Here is a 19,336-nt window from a genome sequence, read left to right as displayed (position 1 = left end):
GCTCAATAATTAATATTTATTAAATTAAATTAACTTCCTGTGTTCCTTATAATCTCTCTATATACAATCTATCTATATTACTATATTTATGATACTATATTTGATATTTAAAATCCAATGATTTTCCATACATATATACAACTTGATATACTATGATTTTTTTTATAATTTATATATTTATACAATCCATATATCTATATCTCTATATATATATCTATTTGTACAATTTGATGTACTATATTTATATTTTATATACTTATACAATCCTTATATCTATACAGTTTGGTACAGTATGTTTACGATTATACATTTAATACAATCTATATCTATATCTATCTATCTATCTATATATATATATATATATATATATATATATATATAGATACAATTTGATATAGGCTACTATATGTACAATTTACATATATATAATACATATTAACATACACCTGTGTATACAAAACTTGTAAACCCAATTATTATTATTTTATTATATAATTTTTTCCTTCTTAAATCTCTCCCTCATCCCTGCACCTTTTGAAAATCATTGATTTGTACATTTGTTTTAAACTGCGTTCGACGGAGCCGGTGAATCTTCAGCCTCTGTGGGGGGAAAATCTCGCGAGACTTTACGGGAGGATAAGTTGAGGGAACATGGCGACGTCTAATTTGCTAAAGGTAGGATCCCCTCCAATTCAATTCTTGCTAGTGAACGCTACCTTACCTGCTTGTCACCTGCTTTGTGTGTAGTCGTCGTTTACCTCTTACCTTACGCAGCACCTGAGTGAGACCATGTTGTCAGTTTTGACTCTATCTGAGGGCTGTTAAGTTACATCTGGCTAACATTAGCTGCTTATCACTGATTTAGCTGGCTAAATAAAACAGCGACAACACAAAATATAAGGTTAAAAAAGAAAGGTGCGTGGGGAGCCGGGGATACAGAGACATACATAATACACAGGGCTCGTTATGTAAGCTTTACCTGTGTTTAAATATCACCTTTATCTGTGTGCACGGTCTCATCTGTCAGTTCAGTAACACAGGAACCAGCAGCTGACCAGCCCTTTTAAAAACACATGTTGAAGGCTGCCAGGAGCAACTGTGGGAGTAGTTTCTGTGCATTGAGTCAGTGTTAATCCTCAGCTGCTATCATGCTCACTAAGCTGTGCAGGAAAGACACCTGAAGCAGAGTTTATATGATCAACTATAGTTCACATCGCTGCTGCAGGGACACAGACTTGAGATGTGCACCAGACAGTTATTGGAAAAATCAGTGAAAAACAACTTTGCATTGGGGAAAATAGGAACTGATGTAAAGTATGGGGAAACAAGCAGTGCCAAAACATGCATGTAATCTAATCTGCATTATTAGGTAGCCTTGGGACATTAATAACTATCCTAATAATAGCTTGATGGTTATGCACACATAAATCCTGTTTTGCATGATTACATTTTGCCACAGCCTGTTGACTTTCTCAAACTTGTAAAGCGTGTAATTTCATCTGTGCATAACGTTGCTTGAATGGGAATACTGACATGCATTAATAAAGTACTTCTGATTGTGATTCTGACATCTTTGCACACACAAAAAAAAAAAGAAAAAGCGGTTTAATGTGCTCATCTTAACAATGCTCCCCAAAGAGTGCGTTGTCTTCGGGAGCATTGTTAAGATGAAGAACGTAACACCTGATGAATCAGAATCAGGAGGATTTCATCTCGTTTACTTGCTGTCAATCTTCTTAAACGTGGAGTAATGTCAGGAAAAAATACTGTTGGAGCTAAAACAAGGAACAGACGATGAGTTAGATCTTACGCAGATACAGCTGGTGGGAATTTGATGAAGGTGTAAACAAAAACAATAACGACAAGTGGGGTTTAATATGTTCAAAAAAATCCTATTTGGACAGATATTAGTATTCCATTATGATTTATTAGAGCTGTACAATACATCACAGTGTCTCACTTATTGCTGAAGAAATCATCACACTTCAAGAAACGAAATCTAAGCAAGTGTGTCTGTCTAATATCTAGTCACAAATATCTATTTACACTTATTTTAAGCCACATTAACCAAAAGTCCAGATACACATTGTATTTCAAGATATGGAAAACAAAACATGAGGTCTACATTTTTTATAATAAGAACAGAAAATTCTGCCAATGAGGCAAGAAAATGTTACTTGTTGAGTGTGTTGAACTGAGATGTCCGATGTGTTCTTGGGCAAGACACTGAACCCCAAGATGCTCCCTCTGCTTCACCTGCAGTGTATGAATGTGTATGAATAGGATGAGATAATACTGATGGTCTCTTTACACAGCAATCTCTACCATCAGTGTGTGAATGTGTAGGTGTGACCTGCGGTGTAAAAGTGCTTTGAGTAGTCAGAAGACTAGAAAAGAAATATACAAGCTCAAGTCCATTTAACATTTACAGTTTGCCTAAAGGCTCATGTTTAGATCCTGATGTTTGCTTCCTGTTTCCAGAACAAAGGCTCCCTTCAGTTTGAGGATAAATGGGACCTGATGCGTCCCATCGTGCTGAAGCTGCTACGGCAGGAGTCCGTCACCAAACAGCAGTGGTTTGACCTTTTCTCGTAAGTTCACCTCACTGCATCTCCTTTTCAGCGTAGAAGTCATCATTTTTAAATGAATCTAATCCCTCCAATGCTGTTTCTCCTCCTCGTTTCCATAGAGACGTCCACGCTGTGTGTCTGTGGGATGACAAAGGTCCAGCTAAGATCCACCAAGCCCTCAAAGAGGACATCTTAGATTTCATCAAACAAGCACAAGCAGTAAGACTAAGAGCAGGAGGAGATTTATGTGCCAGCATCGTGATAATGATTCTGTTTTATGTCTTCAGTGAAGTTCTGACTAATCCAACAATTCCTTTTTAGTCTACTGCATTTACATCATAGAAGATAATCACCTAGAAAATAATTTGAGGTTTGTTACTTCCACTTACGAGAAGGTGAACCTGTGTTTAAAGGAGCAGCATGTATCTCTGACACCTAGTGTTTAAAATGGGTACTGCAGTCTAAATTCTAAACATTGTAGAGAGCTGTCTCCCCCCCCTCCTCTCTAGAGTGGATGCTCACACATGTCACCATGTGGTGGACTCTGAAGCTTCAGTGTTTATCCAGCTCTGCATGGGTCTGTAAACCTTTCTGTGTTCTAACCTCTCTCCATTTTTCAAAAGCATCTCCAATATTGATCCTAGTTTGAGCACGTTTCTGCTCGTGGAGCTTATTAGAAACATGCAGAGGCTTTTTAGGTCGGGTACAATCACTTCTATCTGAACCACTTCTCTTGACCGCTTCCATCGCTGCAACACCTGTTGACCTGATAACTGCTCTCATATCTGACAAACCGAGGGGCGTCCAGAACGGCCGTGTAACCTACCTTCTCTGGTCCAAACAAATCCAGAGCATTCAGGAGCAGAATCTAAAGTTAGAAGGAGGACATACTGGCTGCTGCATTGTTGTCAGAGAAGCCAGCACTTCAACATAGCATGTTTCCTTAATGTCTGATCAGATAGTAAGGTTTAGTTCAGTAGATATCTTACAGATCGCTCCTTTAAATATTTGCCTGTCCGCTTGTTAGTAAAGTACACTTCACTTAGCCTTCACTGAGACATGGAAATATCCGGTAGTTGCTTTGTCTGGCTTCTGTTGATAAAGATCTGTGATATATTTACCTCAGTCCCTGACGTCCTATGGCAGAAAATAATAAGAAAATGTGTAGTAATTAATAAGCAGGCAGAGTAAACAGATATTTAACACACTCCACTGTACAAAGTAATACATTGTAAAAGGAAAAAATATGAATTCTCATTTATGGGAAGTTTAAGAAGCTGAAGCCAGCAACTTGATTCAACAAGTTTATAAGAACAAATTTGAGAAAGTCATTCAATCAGCTTTTTCTCCGGCTTAACACCAAATATGATATTCACTCGTATTACTTTAAATCAAGTTCTCTCATCCTGGAATTAATCAAAGAAAAAAGCACATTTTTAACTTTGGAGCATCGTGTTTTCACTTGATCTTCCTTTTCAAACCTTGTTTTTTGTATTGATGTTGCAGGTTTATCCCAGTGGCCTGTCTTCAAACTGTCTCCTTCATAATCTATTATTTTACGCTTCACATCTGTCAATGTGTCGGTTAGATTCTGCAGCTGTCAATCACCCCCTGTCCCTGTGTTTCTCTACTTAAGCGGGTGTTGAGTCACCAGGACGACACGGCGTTGCTGAAGGCCTACATCGTGGAGTGGAGGAAGTTCTTCACACAGTGTGACATCTTACCCAAACCTTTCTGTCAGCTGGAGATCACGCTGATGGGCAAACAGGGGAGCAACAAGAAGTCCAACGTGGAGGACAGCATCGTCCGCAAGGTGAGGAGGAGGAGGAGGAGGAGGAGGAGGAGGAACACGAGTAGAACTAAATCAGCATGTTGTTGTTATTCTGAGTGACTCTACATCTCGTCTCTGTTCTCCCTCTGGTGACGGCAGCTGATGCTGGACACGTGGAACGAGTCCATATTCTCCAACATCAAAAACAGGCTGCAGGACAGCGCCATGAAGCTCGTCCACGCGGAGAGGCTGGGGGAGGCCTTCGACTCCCAGCTGGTCATCGGAGTGCGAGAGTCCTACGGTGAGAATCACAGGTCACCTTACACGCTCCAGTATCCGCACTCCGCAAGGCTCATACAGTGCTGTAGGAATTCATCCCATAATGCCACATTCATTAAAGGGATTATTATTATTTCTTTTAAGTGGGGTTGTTTGACGTCCTTGTCGAGTAAGATAGTAAGTGTATAAATAACAGGAGACCGGTTGTATGTGGTTCCCCCTGAAGTAGTGCTAAAACAAAGAGGCTTGCTGACAGCAAAGTAAAGGGCTGAAATATATTTTTAAACATAGCATACACTTTAGACAGACCCGGGCGGCTGTGAATCAGTTTGTAGAGTCGGTCGTCTCTCAACTGGAAGTTCGAGGTTTCGATCCCCAGCTCCTGCAGCTACATGTCCGATGTGTCCTCTGGCAAGGCACTTCACCCCAAGTTGCTCCCTCTGCTCCGTCTGCGTTATATGAATTGTACAATTCACTTATCCAAAGCGACGTACGTCACAAGCAAGGATCTAGAAAAAAGGGAACAATGTGAGTAAGAGCAAACGATCAGCTTTGAGTCTGATTGGACACACAGGTGCTGACAGGAAGTGACCAGAGGTAAAGCACAACATTGAGGACAGTTCTTGAGAGCTCTAATCAGTATAGAAACCATCTTATAAGTCGTCGTTATCAAACAAAAACCATCGTCATTACCATCATCATCATCAATAATATGGAGACCATCATCATTAAGTTAGTAGGTGTTCATGAAAGAGCTGGGTCTGTATGAATGCATATGAATGGGATTAGTTACTTCTCATGGTCTCACTACATCAGTGTGTGAATGTTTACCCTTTACCTTTTACCCTTTACTTTCTTTATCTTTGATTTTCATTTCTGTTTTTCCAAAATGTGTTAAATTACTTTGTGAAACTGATCTGATCTGCAGCGATGTGTTCCCTACTGTAGCTCTGGTGGTGGCAGTCCGACCGGTTTCTTAATAAAGGGGTCGAGCTGACCGGAGTCTTCTGTGCCTCGTTCACTTAATATTGACCTGAAGTACCATGATTGAATTCACTATTACAACCTCAGCTTTTTATATGTGGTTTGAGTTCAATGATTGATAGAAAATGTTCTTTTTAAGACGAGCTTGACAGATTTTCATCTCCTCTTCTTTCACTTTTGATACGACAGTTAACATACCACTTGTACATTTTGAGTCTCTTGATTGTTAAGTGTCTTAAAGAGCTCAAAGGGTGTCAGGAACATGAAACATAATTTGCTGCACAGTCTTTGTGCTCATGGGAGTTTGTTTTAGCTTGTAGGATACTCACACCAAAAAAAGGAACCTTAAAGCTGCTTGTTGTTTCAAAACCTCCCTCAGATCTTTTCTCTTTCTTTTCTGATGATTGATGTCTCTTATCGTATATTGAACTCTAACATGACACTTGTTTCCCCACCTCCATATCTCTGTGTTGTCCCGATCAGTGAACCTGTGCTCCAACCCTGACGACAAGCTGCAGATCTACAGAGACAACTTTGAGAAGGCTTACATGGACTCTACAGAGAGGTTCTACAGAACGCAGGCACCGGCCTACCTGCAGCAAAATGGCGTCCAAAACTACATGAAATATGTGAGTGTGACTCACGCATGGTATTAAATCTCTGAGCGACAACAACAACATGAGGTTAACCTTTATGCAATCACTAATTTGTGTAAATCTGGACACGTGCAATGAATGATCTTCCACCGCTGCCACTGGGATGTTTTTGCACGTTATGATTTACAGTCAGGGCGACTTATGAGGGGTTTTTGGCTGTTTATGAAAACAGACTGAATTTAATACCGTGTCCTACAAAAGCGAAATAGTCCATCAGCAACAAGATTTCTGATTTCCATATTTCAAATTTTAGTGTCTGAAACCGCTGACAGGGGTTAAAGCACTGCTAGTTTGCAGCAACTGGAAGGAGTTCAAAGTACCTTAAGACATTTCTTTTTGCTAATTCTTGTATTTTGATGGTATGCTTTTATTGCCCGTCTTCACCAATTTTTTCCTTGGTCACTTCGGCTCATATACATATTTAGATATTTGGAATTTACAGACGTTGCAAAGCATTAAATCAATGGACTATGCAAGAAAAACATTGTCTTTATGACGGACTGTTCTGGACATCTTTGTTCCACTGGCACAGTATGCAGAAAACAGAATCTATATGAAGCATGCTCATCATGTTTTATTTTATATATTTTACCTGGCTGTGTTTTTAATGTCTCCAGTTTAGTTCTCTACCCATACTCAGGAAGGATTTAAAACCTTGAGATCAAACTGTTTAGTTTTCTCTCTACTCTCGAGTTTCTTTGTTGCTGCTCACAACTTGCCCTCTGCTCAAAGAAAACTGTCTTCCCATAGCAAAGATAAAAGCCGCTGTCATAGGGTCGCTTTTTTTAAAACACGAGGCAGAGACCCGACTCCTCTAGTGAGGCTCCTGTTCCACATTTTGATGTTTTTGGCAATACGCCAGCTGATGAATAAAAAGAGAAAACAGTCAGACGAACAAAATGATCCACTGCTCCGACTGATCTCTTGCTTGTCCTCTTTTTACACCTTCAAACCTAAAACCAACATGAAGGCTGAAGCACAGAAATGTTCATCCTCGGTCACAGTTTGGTCAGGCATTAATACTTCATGTGAGTCAGTGTAGATCAAGCTTGTGACTTCAAGGGGAACTCAACTCGCTGAGAGATTTTTTAAGGACTTTTCTGCAGTTAATCCTTTCATCTTAACTCCAAAAACAGAATATTTTTCAGATTAGTCGGGGGGAAATAAGATCGTTCTTTGAGGAGGGATCTTGGACTGGGTGTTTGCAGCAGTATCATATATCTTTGGATCCAAGCACATGTTGAAATCTGTTTTAGATTATTCTTCAGTTCAAAAACTATACAAAGTTAGAGCTGCACGATCCACTTTTTCATCTGATTCTGATCCCACATATGTACCGATACTGATTCTGATATTTTTACATCATAACTAATAGTGTTATTGTTGTTGTTGGTATTTTCTGTGAGGCTACACAAAGCTGTAGTAAACATTTCTTCACATGGCTTCACAAACAAACAGGAAGCAGCAACAACTGTCAGGTTTTTCAAACATAAGTGTAAGAATTTTACTTTTGGACAGGAAAGGCAAAAAGGTCAAGAAAGTTTTTTTTAATTATTTATTTCTTGATCATTTCCTGGTTGAGAGGTACTTGCGTTATCTCTTGAATTTCTTCTGAACAGATGACTATTTAATCTAAACTGAATGTTTATTAGCATAACTTTGATAAACTAATGTTTATTTGTTCATGTGTTATTTTGTCTCCAGGCTGATTCAAAGCTGAGGGAAGAGGAGAAACGTGCTCTGCGATACCTGGAGACCAGACGTGACTGCAACTCTGTACAAGCAGTGAGTGTTACACCAGAGCATGGTGGAGTGAATGTTTTCATGACGATCTTACTGTTGAGTTGTTATAAAGAAGCCTTGATATCAGAAAGTTAGTACTACAAAGTAAAGAACCAGTGTTTGATTGATTGGTTGGATTTTAAATACCAATCTCTTTTGTGACTTTTGTTTTTAAAGGTAAAGTGTGCAACAGCTGTAGTATGAAATATCTAAAAACAGCTTGACCAGCTTAAAATGTCTATCGAGTTGTGTACACTTTTAAAACAATCTTTAAAGGTCACATGTTAATCAAAATACACTTTACGATGGTTTCAAACACTAATATACAGTATATCTCTAGTCTGTCTACAAACCCCCCAATGATGAGAAAAGTCCATCTTCTCCGTCTTCTGCCTGCTCCACTTTTCAGAAAATGTGTGCTCAAACAGGTCGTTTGGAGATTTTCCCTTCATGACATCACAAAGGGCAGTAGCCCCTCCCCCAGGTGGGTGACACTCCCACAGCTAGGTGTTTGTTCTGCCCTCTGAGTCTGCCTTCTCACCGTAAACAATAGGACATGGAGCGAGAAAGCACAGAGTAAACCCGAGCCCTTCCAGAGAGGGGGGCGTGGTCAGACACAGCTCATTTACATATTTAAAGGTACAGACACAGAAACAGCCTGTTCTGAGCAGGGCTGAAATAGAGGGGTTTATAGACATGATCAAATACAGGATCAGAGTGCATTTAGAACAAGAAACTTCACACACATGTTTTGAGGAGCTCTGAGACTTTAATAGAGCAGAGTTTAATATGTGACCTTTAAACCCAGAGAAATCACTGATTGTAGTGTGTTTCATTTGGTCACCTGGTTGATATCTTCTTCAAACAAAACTATAAAGTGCGTTTTCCCCAAATACTAAATGTTATAATATCTGTATATATGTGTTATTTAGGTTTTGCATGTGTATCATGTGCTGTATGAATTGTTTTCCCTGTGTGTCTTTCCAGTTAATGGAGTGTTGCGTCAATGCTCTGGTAACATCATTCAAGGAGACCATCTTAGCCGAGTGTCCAGGCATGATCAAACGAAATGAGACAGAGAGTGAGTACGGCAGGACTGCTCCCACCAAAGGCTCAGCAAGCTCAGGTTTGCACCAGGAAATAGCCCTGACCAAACCTTCTTGTGCAGAATCTGTAGGTACATCCATCTGTGATCCCACTACCGTTGTCAAAATGTTCTCTGCTGTGCTATTCTGTGTTTACCACCTGTTTTATATTTGTACAATCTCCAGGTTTTAGATAGTCGATAGCACTGAAAAGTAACTGGAAGTCAGCAGGGGTTCCTCTCACACTCACCACACTGATGTTTTTCCATTCCTTTTGGCTTCTCATTAAGACGCAGAAGGTTTTTCTCTTACAAACAGACAGAGAGCAGAAGTGGTGACGCTACCTAAAATACATCTGGGACATTTTGCTTCAATACTAAAATGTTGCCAATATATTTTAGAGAATGTTTGGGAGTTTGCTTGCAGTTTAAAATAATAATAAACAAAAAAATTCCCGGGGGCGTAGATGGCCTAGCGGTAAGGCCGCACCTTATGTACGTAGGCTGTAGTCCTACTAACAGGGTTCGAATCCTTCCTGCGGTTTCTTTCTCTATTTACCGTCCTTAAAATAAAATAAGGTGCAAAAAGTCCCAGAATAAATCTAACAAGGAGTTCCCCAGGATTATATTTGTGTTGCCATGGTAACAAACCCGGTCTCAATATAGTTTTATTTTAACTGGTGTAGTCGTGTAAAATTCTGAAATTGTGACGACCCTAGTTCCATTTCGCTCTTCTGAAATGAAAGTGTTTTTAAAGTTTGAGAGATTTGGGGGCATGTACAGAGGTAGTGGTCCTCAGAGGGGGCGGCCCAGGTTCGAATCCGGCCTGTGGTTAAGAAAAAGTGTGAGCGTTAAATGTGTGAAATCATCAGGTGCTCAAAATCCACTCTTAGACTTCTAAAACGATTTCCTGCAACTTTTTTCTGGGTCCTGAAATCTCTTACTGGTGATTAGGATGTAAAAATGCTCTGATGAATGATCTGGAGGTTATATAATTGAAGCTTCTGCTCAGATTCTTGGCTGCATAACCTCAGATCATTATGTTTGAATCTTTCTGTGTGTGAGCGCTCAGGTCTGTGTTCATGCGCTTTGATAGAACAAAAGGACAAAGGGCATCCGCAGTAATGGATTTTAAAGCAGCTCATTTTAAGTGCAGCGTCTAAATTAGAGCTTAGTGCTGAATATATCAGATCAAGATGATGATTATTCCATGTTTAATATCTTTCTTCTTTATGTAAAACTAAAACTATTTCACGCAATGCCAAGATGTCGTCTTTCACACGTGCACAAAACTCCTTAAAACTTCCTGAGCTGCGTGTGTGAACGCATAAAGCTGCATTCACACATGTACGTAAAATCTCTGCATGAAGTCAGGGTGAGCTGAAGTGTAAATTCAGCAGGAAATGATCAGAAAAATTCACCTTACACGAGCGGGCGAGGTTAATGACGTTGTATCCAAACAACACTTTTTCAACCAGTGCAATCTTTGCCGACGTAATGAATCAGCTTCATACTCTTTTCTGATCGTCAGTGTGATATTTTCCACAAGTCTTTGTTACCATGGTAACGTCCATTCACATGCAGCATTGATATAAAGGTGAAAAACTCTTTTATTATAGCGTCAACACGGACGCTTCATTTGCCGTCTCGGTTTTCTGCAGCATCTTTTTTAACGCCGCGTCTTGCCTTGAGACTGAGTGCAGCTCAGGGAGATTTCAGAGGCAGGAGTGCATGTGTGAAAACAGATTTACAGTTTCTTTCTGCATGTTGTTTCATCTTTGCTGTCTCTACAGGTTTCCAATCTCGTCAGCAGTAACAAAAAACTACTTTTTTAATATTTTACATTCTAGAGTTGAACCATAAAAGTCTTCATGTTTCCATCACAGAGCTGCATCTGATGTTCTCGCTCATGGACAAAGTGCCCAGCGGCATTGAGCCCATGCTGAAGGACCTGGAGGACCACATCATGAACGCCGGCCTGGCTGACATGGTGGCGTCGGCAGAGACCATCACCTCTGTGAGTGTCACATACACACACAAGTACTGATCAGGCTGGGAGATAGAAGTTGGAAAATGCATCTAAGGCCCCGTGTCCACCTCGCCGTTTTTTTTTCCAGGCAGTAAAGCGCTGGCTGTGCGCTCAGGAGTGATTGCATGAAGCGTTTGTGCAGAGAAGAAAAGCGTCCGTCCTGTCGCTATGACAACAGTCTGTTGACAACGGCCACTGTATGATCAACGCTGCTCCGTTACTTTTTAATGCATGTTTTATATTTGAGATGGTTTATTTCCTGATCAGACACGGAGCAAAGAGGATGCAAGTACAAGATAAAATCCGTAGGAGGTTAAAATACGGGGAATATCAAACATTTTGAAAAGAGCGCCGGTGATGTCAACAGCGGCAGAGTGCTTGTAAAAAGGGCTGGGCGCTGCGCTTTTCATCTAGACGGCTGCTTTCTGCTGCGAACATGCTCTACCCATTGAAAACAATTTAAAGACGCTAGGTGGATACAGGGCCTAAGTGTATTAAAGGATGAAACCAGTTTATGAAAACTTGGGTTATTGGGACCTGGAAATACGATTTCATCTCTACAATAACGTTCACCAGGGCAAGAAGGATGAGCAGTTAATTTACAAGCTGTCTGATCATCTAACGTTTGTTGTTTTGCCTGAATAAGACGCTTCTTATAATTAAAATTACAAAATTTTAAATGTAGAGGGAAAGCCTTGCTCATTGACATAAAATATTTTCTTATTTGTTGCAATAAATCCAGACTTTTGGGATGTATCTGTCGTCTTAGTAAGTTAGTAAGTAGATCTTCAGCTGCAGACGACTCTTCTCCCATGTGAAGAAGTTACCTTGTTGTCATTGGTCGCTTTTCATCTTTTTGTTTGTTGTTGTTGTCGTTGCAGGACTCTGAGAAATACGTAGAGCAGCTGCTCACCTTGTTTAACCGCTTCAGTCGACTCGTGAAAGAGGCGTTCCAGGACGACCCTCGCTTCCTGACAGCCAGAGACAAAGTGAGCTCCCCCTTTTCACCCCACTACACAATTATTATATAAAGAATGAAACTTCCTTAACTGATCACTCTTCTGTTTTACTTTCCTTCAGGCTTATAAAGCTGTTGTGAATGATGCCACTATATTTAAATTAGAACTTCCTCTGAAACAGAAAGGGTAAGAGACGCTCTGCTCTGAGTTCAGCATGTCGTTTGAATGATGAACATGATTACATCTGATTGGTCTCCTTGCTCTCTCGTGTGTTTACAGGGTCGGTCTGAAAACTCAACCAGAGTCAAAGTGTCCGGAGCTGCTGGCCAACTACTGCGACATGTTGTTAAGGAAGACGCCACTGAGCAAGAAGCTCACGTCCGAGGAGATCGAGGCCAAGCTCAAGGAAGTGGTACGTCTCAGGGAATCTACATGTTTTTTAATAGACCTGTGATTAGCATTGAAACAGGTATCGTCTTTTAAATCACTTTTAAAAGCACGTTTTTATCGTAAGGCCTTCTTCTAATCCTCGTTTCATCCATGATGTTTTATTTGTTTTACTGTTAACTTTAGTCAATCTTTGTCTCGGTTGTTTCTCTTTTCTCTGTTCATTGGATGATTGCTGCACTGTTGTTTTATTATTGATTTTATTGTTGTGTATTTGACTGTTGGGATTTTTTATTTTTCCTGTAAAGCACTTTGTGACTTTAGTTTTGATGAGTGCTTTATAAATAAACTTTATTATTATTATATTATTATAATAACATGAGCTGACATGTTGGCTGGGATATTGTTCCAAACACATTTTGCTCATGAAGCTTTCTTCAAATGTTGGTCAGTAAATACAAACCTGTGATGAATCATTAAAGACGTCGTTGACTGAAGTAGAACCGCAGTGGAACGAGAGTCGGTTTCATAATGTATCTCTCCTCAAAGTCTAAAGTTTTTCATTATTTCAGGATTAACAAAAATGAGTTTTTAATCGCTGGGGATCCTCGTTTGTTTTGGGCTTAAATCCACTGCTCGTTCAACGTTGTTTTTTGAAAAAGAAAACGAGGCCTGACCACAGAAGAAGCTCCATTAACTCTGGCTCTTATGCACACAGACCGTGTGGGAGTCTCCACCACCAGCTGCTATTTTTTGTTGACGTAGGCGCAGCAGCTAACTTTACTTTTTCATGTGGGCTGCAGCCATAATCTGTGTGTGTGCTTTGTGTGCAGCTGTTAGTGCTGAAGTACGTCCAGAACAAAGACGTGTTCATGCGCTACCACAAAGCTCACCTGACGCGTCGACTCATCCTGGACATCTCGGCGGACAGCGAGATCGAGGAGAACATGGTGGAGTGGCTCAGGGTGAGAGCTGGCTGGATTTACCGTTCACTGTTTTTTTATTCTGCATCACAAACACTACCCCCCCCTCCCCACACAAAAAAAAAAAAATACATTAAGTGACCTGTGATGTCATGTGTCCTAACAGGAAGTAGGAATGCCAGCGGACTATGTCAACAAGCTGGCGCGGATGTTTCAAGACATCAAGGTGTCAGAGGACCTCAATCAGTCTTTCAAAGAGATGCATAAACATAACAAGCTGGCTCTACCAGGTAAGAGGTCGAGGCGCCTGACACTCACACACACAGAGCTCCTGTTTTTCTTTAAATGAATAGTTTAACATGATGCTCTGTTGCTTCTTGATAAGAAGATCTCTTCTACTCTAGAGGGGCAACGCAATGAGTCATAATCATAAAAACTGACAGTAGGAGAAAGAACTAAAAATGTCCTTAGTTTTTTATAGTTTACCTCTTTCTTTTAGTCCTTTACAGATCCCATATTCTGCCCTTTTTGGGGTTCATATATTTAATCTATGTTCCTACTTTTGTACGTTCACAATAGATAAAGTCTGAAAAAAGTGTCTGTTTTCATGAACTGCTCCTCCTTGCTCCCTCTCCACTCTGAGTCCGTCAGCTACACTCTGTTGAGCCCACACTGTTAGACCCCACGTGGGCCAAGTCTGCTCTGATTGGTCTGCTGATCCGCTCTGTCGTTATTGGTCAGTTGCTCAACACGCTTCTCGGAAATTTCCACATGAGCTGCTCGGCCACAACGAGCCAATGGGCTTAGATCAGTGATCTCACACTGACAATGACGTCACACTGACAAAGTTTTATCGAGGGGGGCTAGAACCGAGCGTTACATGCAGCTAATGCTACAGCTAACAGGAGGACGTAGGAGAAGCCGCGTTTCCGCCACCAAAGTGTTACATTCTTAGGCGCCGTGTCCACCGAGCGTCTTTTTTCAGTTGTTGTCAATGAGGAGAGAGTGTTCTCAGCATCCTGCGTCTTTTTTTTTCAGAGCGCTCCAAGCGAGCAAGTTGAATATCTTTCAACTTTTCAGAAAGGTGTTGTTGACATCACCGGCGCTCTTTTGCAAATGTATGATATTCCTGACAGTGTAGTTTTGCCGCCTACAGATCGTGTGTTGTACCCTCATCCTCCGTGTCTGATCGGGAAATAAACAATCTCAAATATAAAACATGCAGTAAAAAGTGCGGAGCAGTTTCGGTCGTACAGCGGCCGTTGTCAACAGACTGTTGTCATGGAGACAGGACAGACATCCAGCGCTTTTTCTTCTCAGTGCAAAAAATGCTTCATACATTCACTGTACAAAGTTAATTTTTTAAAACAAAGAAAAAACTCCCTTTTGCACTATTTAAGACGAGAGGAAATATGAAGTCAGGCTGTGCAATATGTCGCATTGAAGGCAGCGAGCAGCGTTGAACTGCTAGTCTAACAACCATGATTTTAAATGTAAAATAAATCCTTTTTTTGCATTCCCGAGCGTACAGCCGGCGCTTTTCTGCTCTGAAAAAACGCTAGGTGTTCACGGGGCCTTACACACTTTAGTTAATAATGATTAAATCAGTGAGTCTTTGACCTCCTGTTTCAACACAAAGCTAAGCCGACCATCGTTTCAAATTGACTTCATAGATGAGAGTAGTAAGGCTGTTCTCTACAGTTTCATACAGGCAGAGTAACAACAAAACTTAAGCTTTGCTTCCTGCTGTGCTAACTCGAAAGAGTTTGTCGCTCACTCATCAAGATGTCTCTGTGTTTCTCTCCTGCAGCCGACTCGGTCAATATAAAGATCCTGAATGCCGGAGCGTGGTCGAGGAGCAGCGAGAAGGTTTTCGTCTCTCTCCCCACAGAGCTGGAAGATTTAATACCAGAGGTAGAAGATTTCTATAAGAAGAACCACAGCGGCAGGAAGCTCCACTGGCATCACCTCATGTCTAATGGCATCGTAAGTGACACCCGGAGAAACACACACAACGTGGAAACATGTGATTAAGTCTACAAACTACATCAACGCTCTCTCTTTGACCGGGAAAGAAGCTTTATTAAATGTCTTTTCTACAGATAACCTTTAAGAACGAGGTGGGCCAGTACGACCTGGAGGTGACCACCTTCCAGCTGGCTGTTCTGTTCGCCTGGAACCAGAGGCCGAGGGAGAGGATCAGCTTTGAAAACCTTAAGCTAGCAACTGAGCTGCCTGACGCTGAGCTGAGACGCACTCTCTGGGTAAAGAGATAAAAAAAAAAAAAAAAAAAAATTGTGAAAGAGATTTATCAGCAGGTTTGCATTTCTCAAAGACGGACTAAGCACACTGTAGTGGTATCAAGTTAAAGGTGAAATATTCTCTTCTTCAACCGGTTTAAATAATTCTCAGAGCTCCCTAAAACATGTGTGTGAAGTTTCTTGTTCTAAATCCACTCTGATCCTGTATTTGATCATGTCTATAAACCCCTCTATTTCAGCCCTGCTCAGAACAGGCTGTTTCTGTGTCTGTACCTTTAAATATGTAAATGAGCTGTGTCTGACCACGCCCCCTCTCTGGAAGGGCTTGGGTGTACTCAGTGCTTTCTCGCTCCATGCCCTATTGTTTACGGTGAGAAGGAAGACTCAGAGGGCAGAACAAACACCTAGCTGTGGGAGTGTCACCCACCTGGGGGAGGGGCTACTGCCCTTTGTGATGTCATGAAGGGAAAATCTCCAAACGACCTGTTTGAGCACACATTTTCTGAAAAGTGGAGCAGGCTAAAGACGCAGAGGATGGACTTTTCTCATCATTGGGGGGTTTGTAGACGGACTAGAGACACATGTTAGTGTTAGAGAAACATGGTGAAGAGTATTTTGCAGAATATGTGACCTTTAGATTACAGTTCAAGTAGTTTTTCCACTATCTCAAACATTATGCGTTCATTTCTCTCCAAGTCTCTGGTGGCGTTTCCTAAACTGAAGCGGCAGGTGTTGTCGTACGACCCTGTGGTGTCTTCGCCCAAAGACTTTGCAGAAGGAACACTATTCTACGTCAACCAGGAGTTCTCCATCATGTAAGGAAAACATCTGCCTCTCTCTTCTTACTCACTCTGTCTGATGCAATTTGAATCTCAAATCCATAGACTTTGTTTTGTTTTTCATCCCAAAGGTGATACCATTTATTCATTCCTATTTTTGATAATACTCTTGCCTTCATTTTTTCAAAATCTGTATTTCATGGTTGGAAAAACTCACCAAATTCTCAACTCAAATTTGAGCGTTGTTTTTTTTTTTTTACAGATTAGATATCCGTCTAATTATTGTTGAGACTTCTGTCAGGTTCACTGAACATTTTACCATGAATACTGAAGTCCCTGATACTCAGTAATCTCGACTCTTTTGAATCAAACTCTCAGAAAAAACTCCAAGGTTCAGAAAAGGGGGAAGATCAACCTGATTGGTCGGCTGCAACTCACCACGGAGCGAATGAGAGAGGAGGAGAACGAGGGCATCGTCCAGCTCCGGATACTAAGAACGCAGGTGAGTAGATGTTCTCACAGCGTGGGGGTGAAAGATACCCTCGTTATGTAACACAACCTGCTGTGAGGAAATAGTTTCACCTTCCATTTCCTGTGGTTATGTTTGCATAAACTTCCCAGGCTCCGATTAAAAACCCGTCCGTCTCCTGTGTCTGTTTTTTTTTTTTCCCTCTCCCAGGAGGCCATCATCCAGATCATGAAGATGAGGAAGCGCATCAACAACGCCCAGCTGCAGACGGAGCTGGTGGAGATCCTAAAGAACATGTTTTTACCACAGAAGAAGATGATAAAGGAGCAGATCGAGTGGCTGATAGATCACAAGTACATAAAGCGAGACGAGACCGACATAAACACCTTCATCTACATGGCATAGCAATAGCACAACAAAAAAAAAAACACTCGCTGTTGTTGACTTTCAGTGGATCAGGCCTGATGAACACTAGGATACTTCCAGGCTCCCCCCGTCCTCTATTTAAAAAAAAAAAAGAAAAAAAAGAAGTTGAGCAGGGAGGCATGAGTTAAAGACAGAGACCTACCTATTTAAAAAAAACAAAAAACAAAGTGGAACTTCCTGCCTTAAAGTTGTACAAAGAAAATGAAAATGGGAGTCTGCACCAAGTGGTTCTAAATGTTTTTTAGTCAGAGGGAGTTTCTTGCTGTCCAGGTGAGGCCGTCATCGGTCGTTTTTTGATGTAATCTGCAACCACTACAACACTCCTTCCTGCTCAACGCTCGTGCGAGTTTTAAAAGGAAGCGCTGAGGAACCTCGGATCTCAAAATATCTGCAGCCAAGTTTAAACCCACGACAAAAACCCCAGACCATCTGAACCTTGACGAAAAACCTCTTCAGTCAAAAGGTGACGCTGCTTTAACCCGGCTGGTTGGGGAGGCCCGATGCTGTGGTGACTCTCTCTCTGCAGTCGTAGATAAAGCGATCAAACACTCAAATCTGGACATTCAGTGTGTATAAAGAGCCAGAAAAGCACTTCACAGTTTGCAGGACTGAACCATGCAGCAGCAGCAGCGCAGAGCGGGTGGTGTGGGAGTCACACCAAGGAGCTCAGCTCGTGTTTGTGTCAGCTGGACGCCTGAAGGAAGAGGCTGAGGTCAGTATTACACATGGTTAATGCTACAATTCAAAGCTATAGGAGAGTGTACCATGAGATGTGAATAATGAAATGATTAAATAAACCGCACCTTATTATAAAAAACGATACACGGGCTTGTCATTCATCTCTCGCTCAAGGAACCTGCCTGGGGACCTGATCCATCTTCATAATTAAAGGAATTTTTTAACTTTGCAAAATCCTCAGGAGATCATGAGTCAGTGCATCATTTAATAACAAACAATCCAATAGCCGGACCTGCCTATGTTATTTCTTAACAATAATCATGCAGCTAAGGTGGCTAAAAAATAACCTGAACTATTATCCTACAGCTCATCTGCCTTTAAAGGAACAATGAAGTAGCATAAAAGCTTCATTGACATGTACCATATTATCTTATCACTCCCAATCATGGGAGACAGGAAGAGGATTTAATGGTAGCTGACCAGTAGATGGCGCCAGTCATCAAATCTGGCTTTGAATAAGTCATGGATGCTACTGTGAGTGTGCATAGTGATTTATCTCGAAGCTGCTGCATCTACCTGTTTCACACTGAAGAAATGTGTCTTGCATGCTCTTAACCTTTGGGATATGAGCGTTGACTGAAGGAGGACGGGTCAGAGCGGAGGACAGAAGAAATGAAGGGACGTGGATTTTCTACCAGGTTTGTTTGTTTTGAGGATTCACTCACAGTCAGAAAATACTGTGTCACAGATTCTTATTCAAGTTCAGTGACACACCATTCAGTGTTTCTAGCTCTTGTATGATATTATATCGTGCAGACATATTTATCACATTTATGTTGGATTTCTTTGATGATGATAAAACTGAATATAAGTGCAATGCTCTCTGATTAAAAATGTAAAAGCAACAAGTGGCAGCAGAGAAAGGATGGTAGACTTTTCGTTTTTTTTTTGCAAATTAGTAGAAATAGGAGTGCAGGTGGCCTAGCGGTTATCAACATGGCAGCCGTGTGTTCGATGCCGACCACGGCTCCTCTGCTCCCCCCCACTCTCTCCTCCCTACATTTCCTGATTCTCTTCAGCTGTCCTCTCTAATAAAGGCAAAAAGGCTCAACACTATCTTTTAAAAACATTAGTATAATTAGTGTGTACCTTTTTATACACAGATATTTATTGCACACAAAAAATAAATCAAAGAGGCTCATGTTTGGGACGATTGTGGTAAGGGTAAAAAAACAAACCTTTCCCCCTGCTCTTCTTAGTTTTTAATAAGGAGTTCTTTTGTACTGATTTTTCTTCCCG

General features: G+C 41.0%; 1 protein-coding gene across 3 annotated transcripts; it reads left to right on the top strand.

The window, feature by feature from the left end:
- Positions 1 to 575: 575 nt before the first annotated feature.
- cul5b (cullin 5b) lies at positions 576 to 18,179 on the top strand. 3 transcript variants are annotated; one of them, XM_020655812.3, is made up of 19 exons: positions 576 to 675; positions 2,482 to 2,591; positions 2,690 to 2,789; positions 4,207 to 4,383; positions 4,501 to 4,642; positions 6,088 to 6,233; positions 7,965 to 8,045; positions 9,030 to 9,123; positions 11,013 to 11,143; positions 12,037 to 12,144; positions 12,236 to 12,300; positions 12,394 to 12,526; positions 13,335 to 13,466; positions 13,591 to 13,714; positions 15,235 to 15,410; positions 15,527 to 15,688; positions 16,382 to 16,500; positions 16,843 to 16,966; positions 17,144 to 18,179. In XM_020655812.3, exons 1-19 carry the CDS (start codon positions 652 to 654, stop codon positions 17,336 to 17,338), a joined length of 2,343 nt encoding a protein of 780 aa, XP_020511468.1. In that variant the 5' UTR covers positions 576 to 651; the 3' UTR covers positions 17,339 to 18,179. The 3 variants fall into 3 exon arrangements, with proteins under 3 accessions (XP_020511468.1, XP_020511467.1, XP_020511465.1); XM_020655811.3 differs by having other exon boundaries at positions 9,030 to 9,168; XM_020655809.3 differs by having other exon boundaries at positions 9,030 to 9,219.
- The last annotated feature ends 1,157 nt before the right edge of the window (positions 18,180 to 19,336 follow it).

Source organism: Labrus bergylta, chromosome 14 (assembly GCF_963930695.1).
Source record: "Labrus bergylta chromosome 14, fLabBer1.1, whole genome shotgun sequence".
Taxonomy (NCBI): domain Eukaryota; kingdom Metazoa; phylum Chordata; class Actinopteri; order Labriformes; family Labridae; genus Labrus; species Labrus bergylta.
This window is presented reverse-complemented; position numbering and strand designations above follow the sequence as displayed.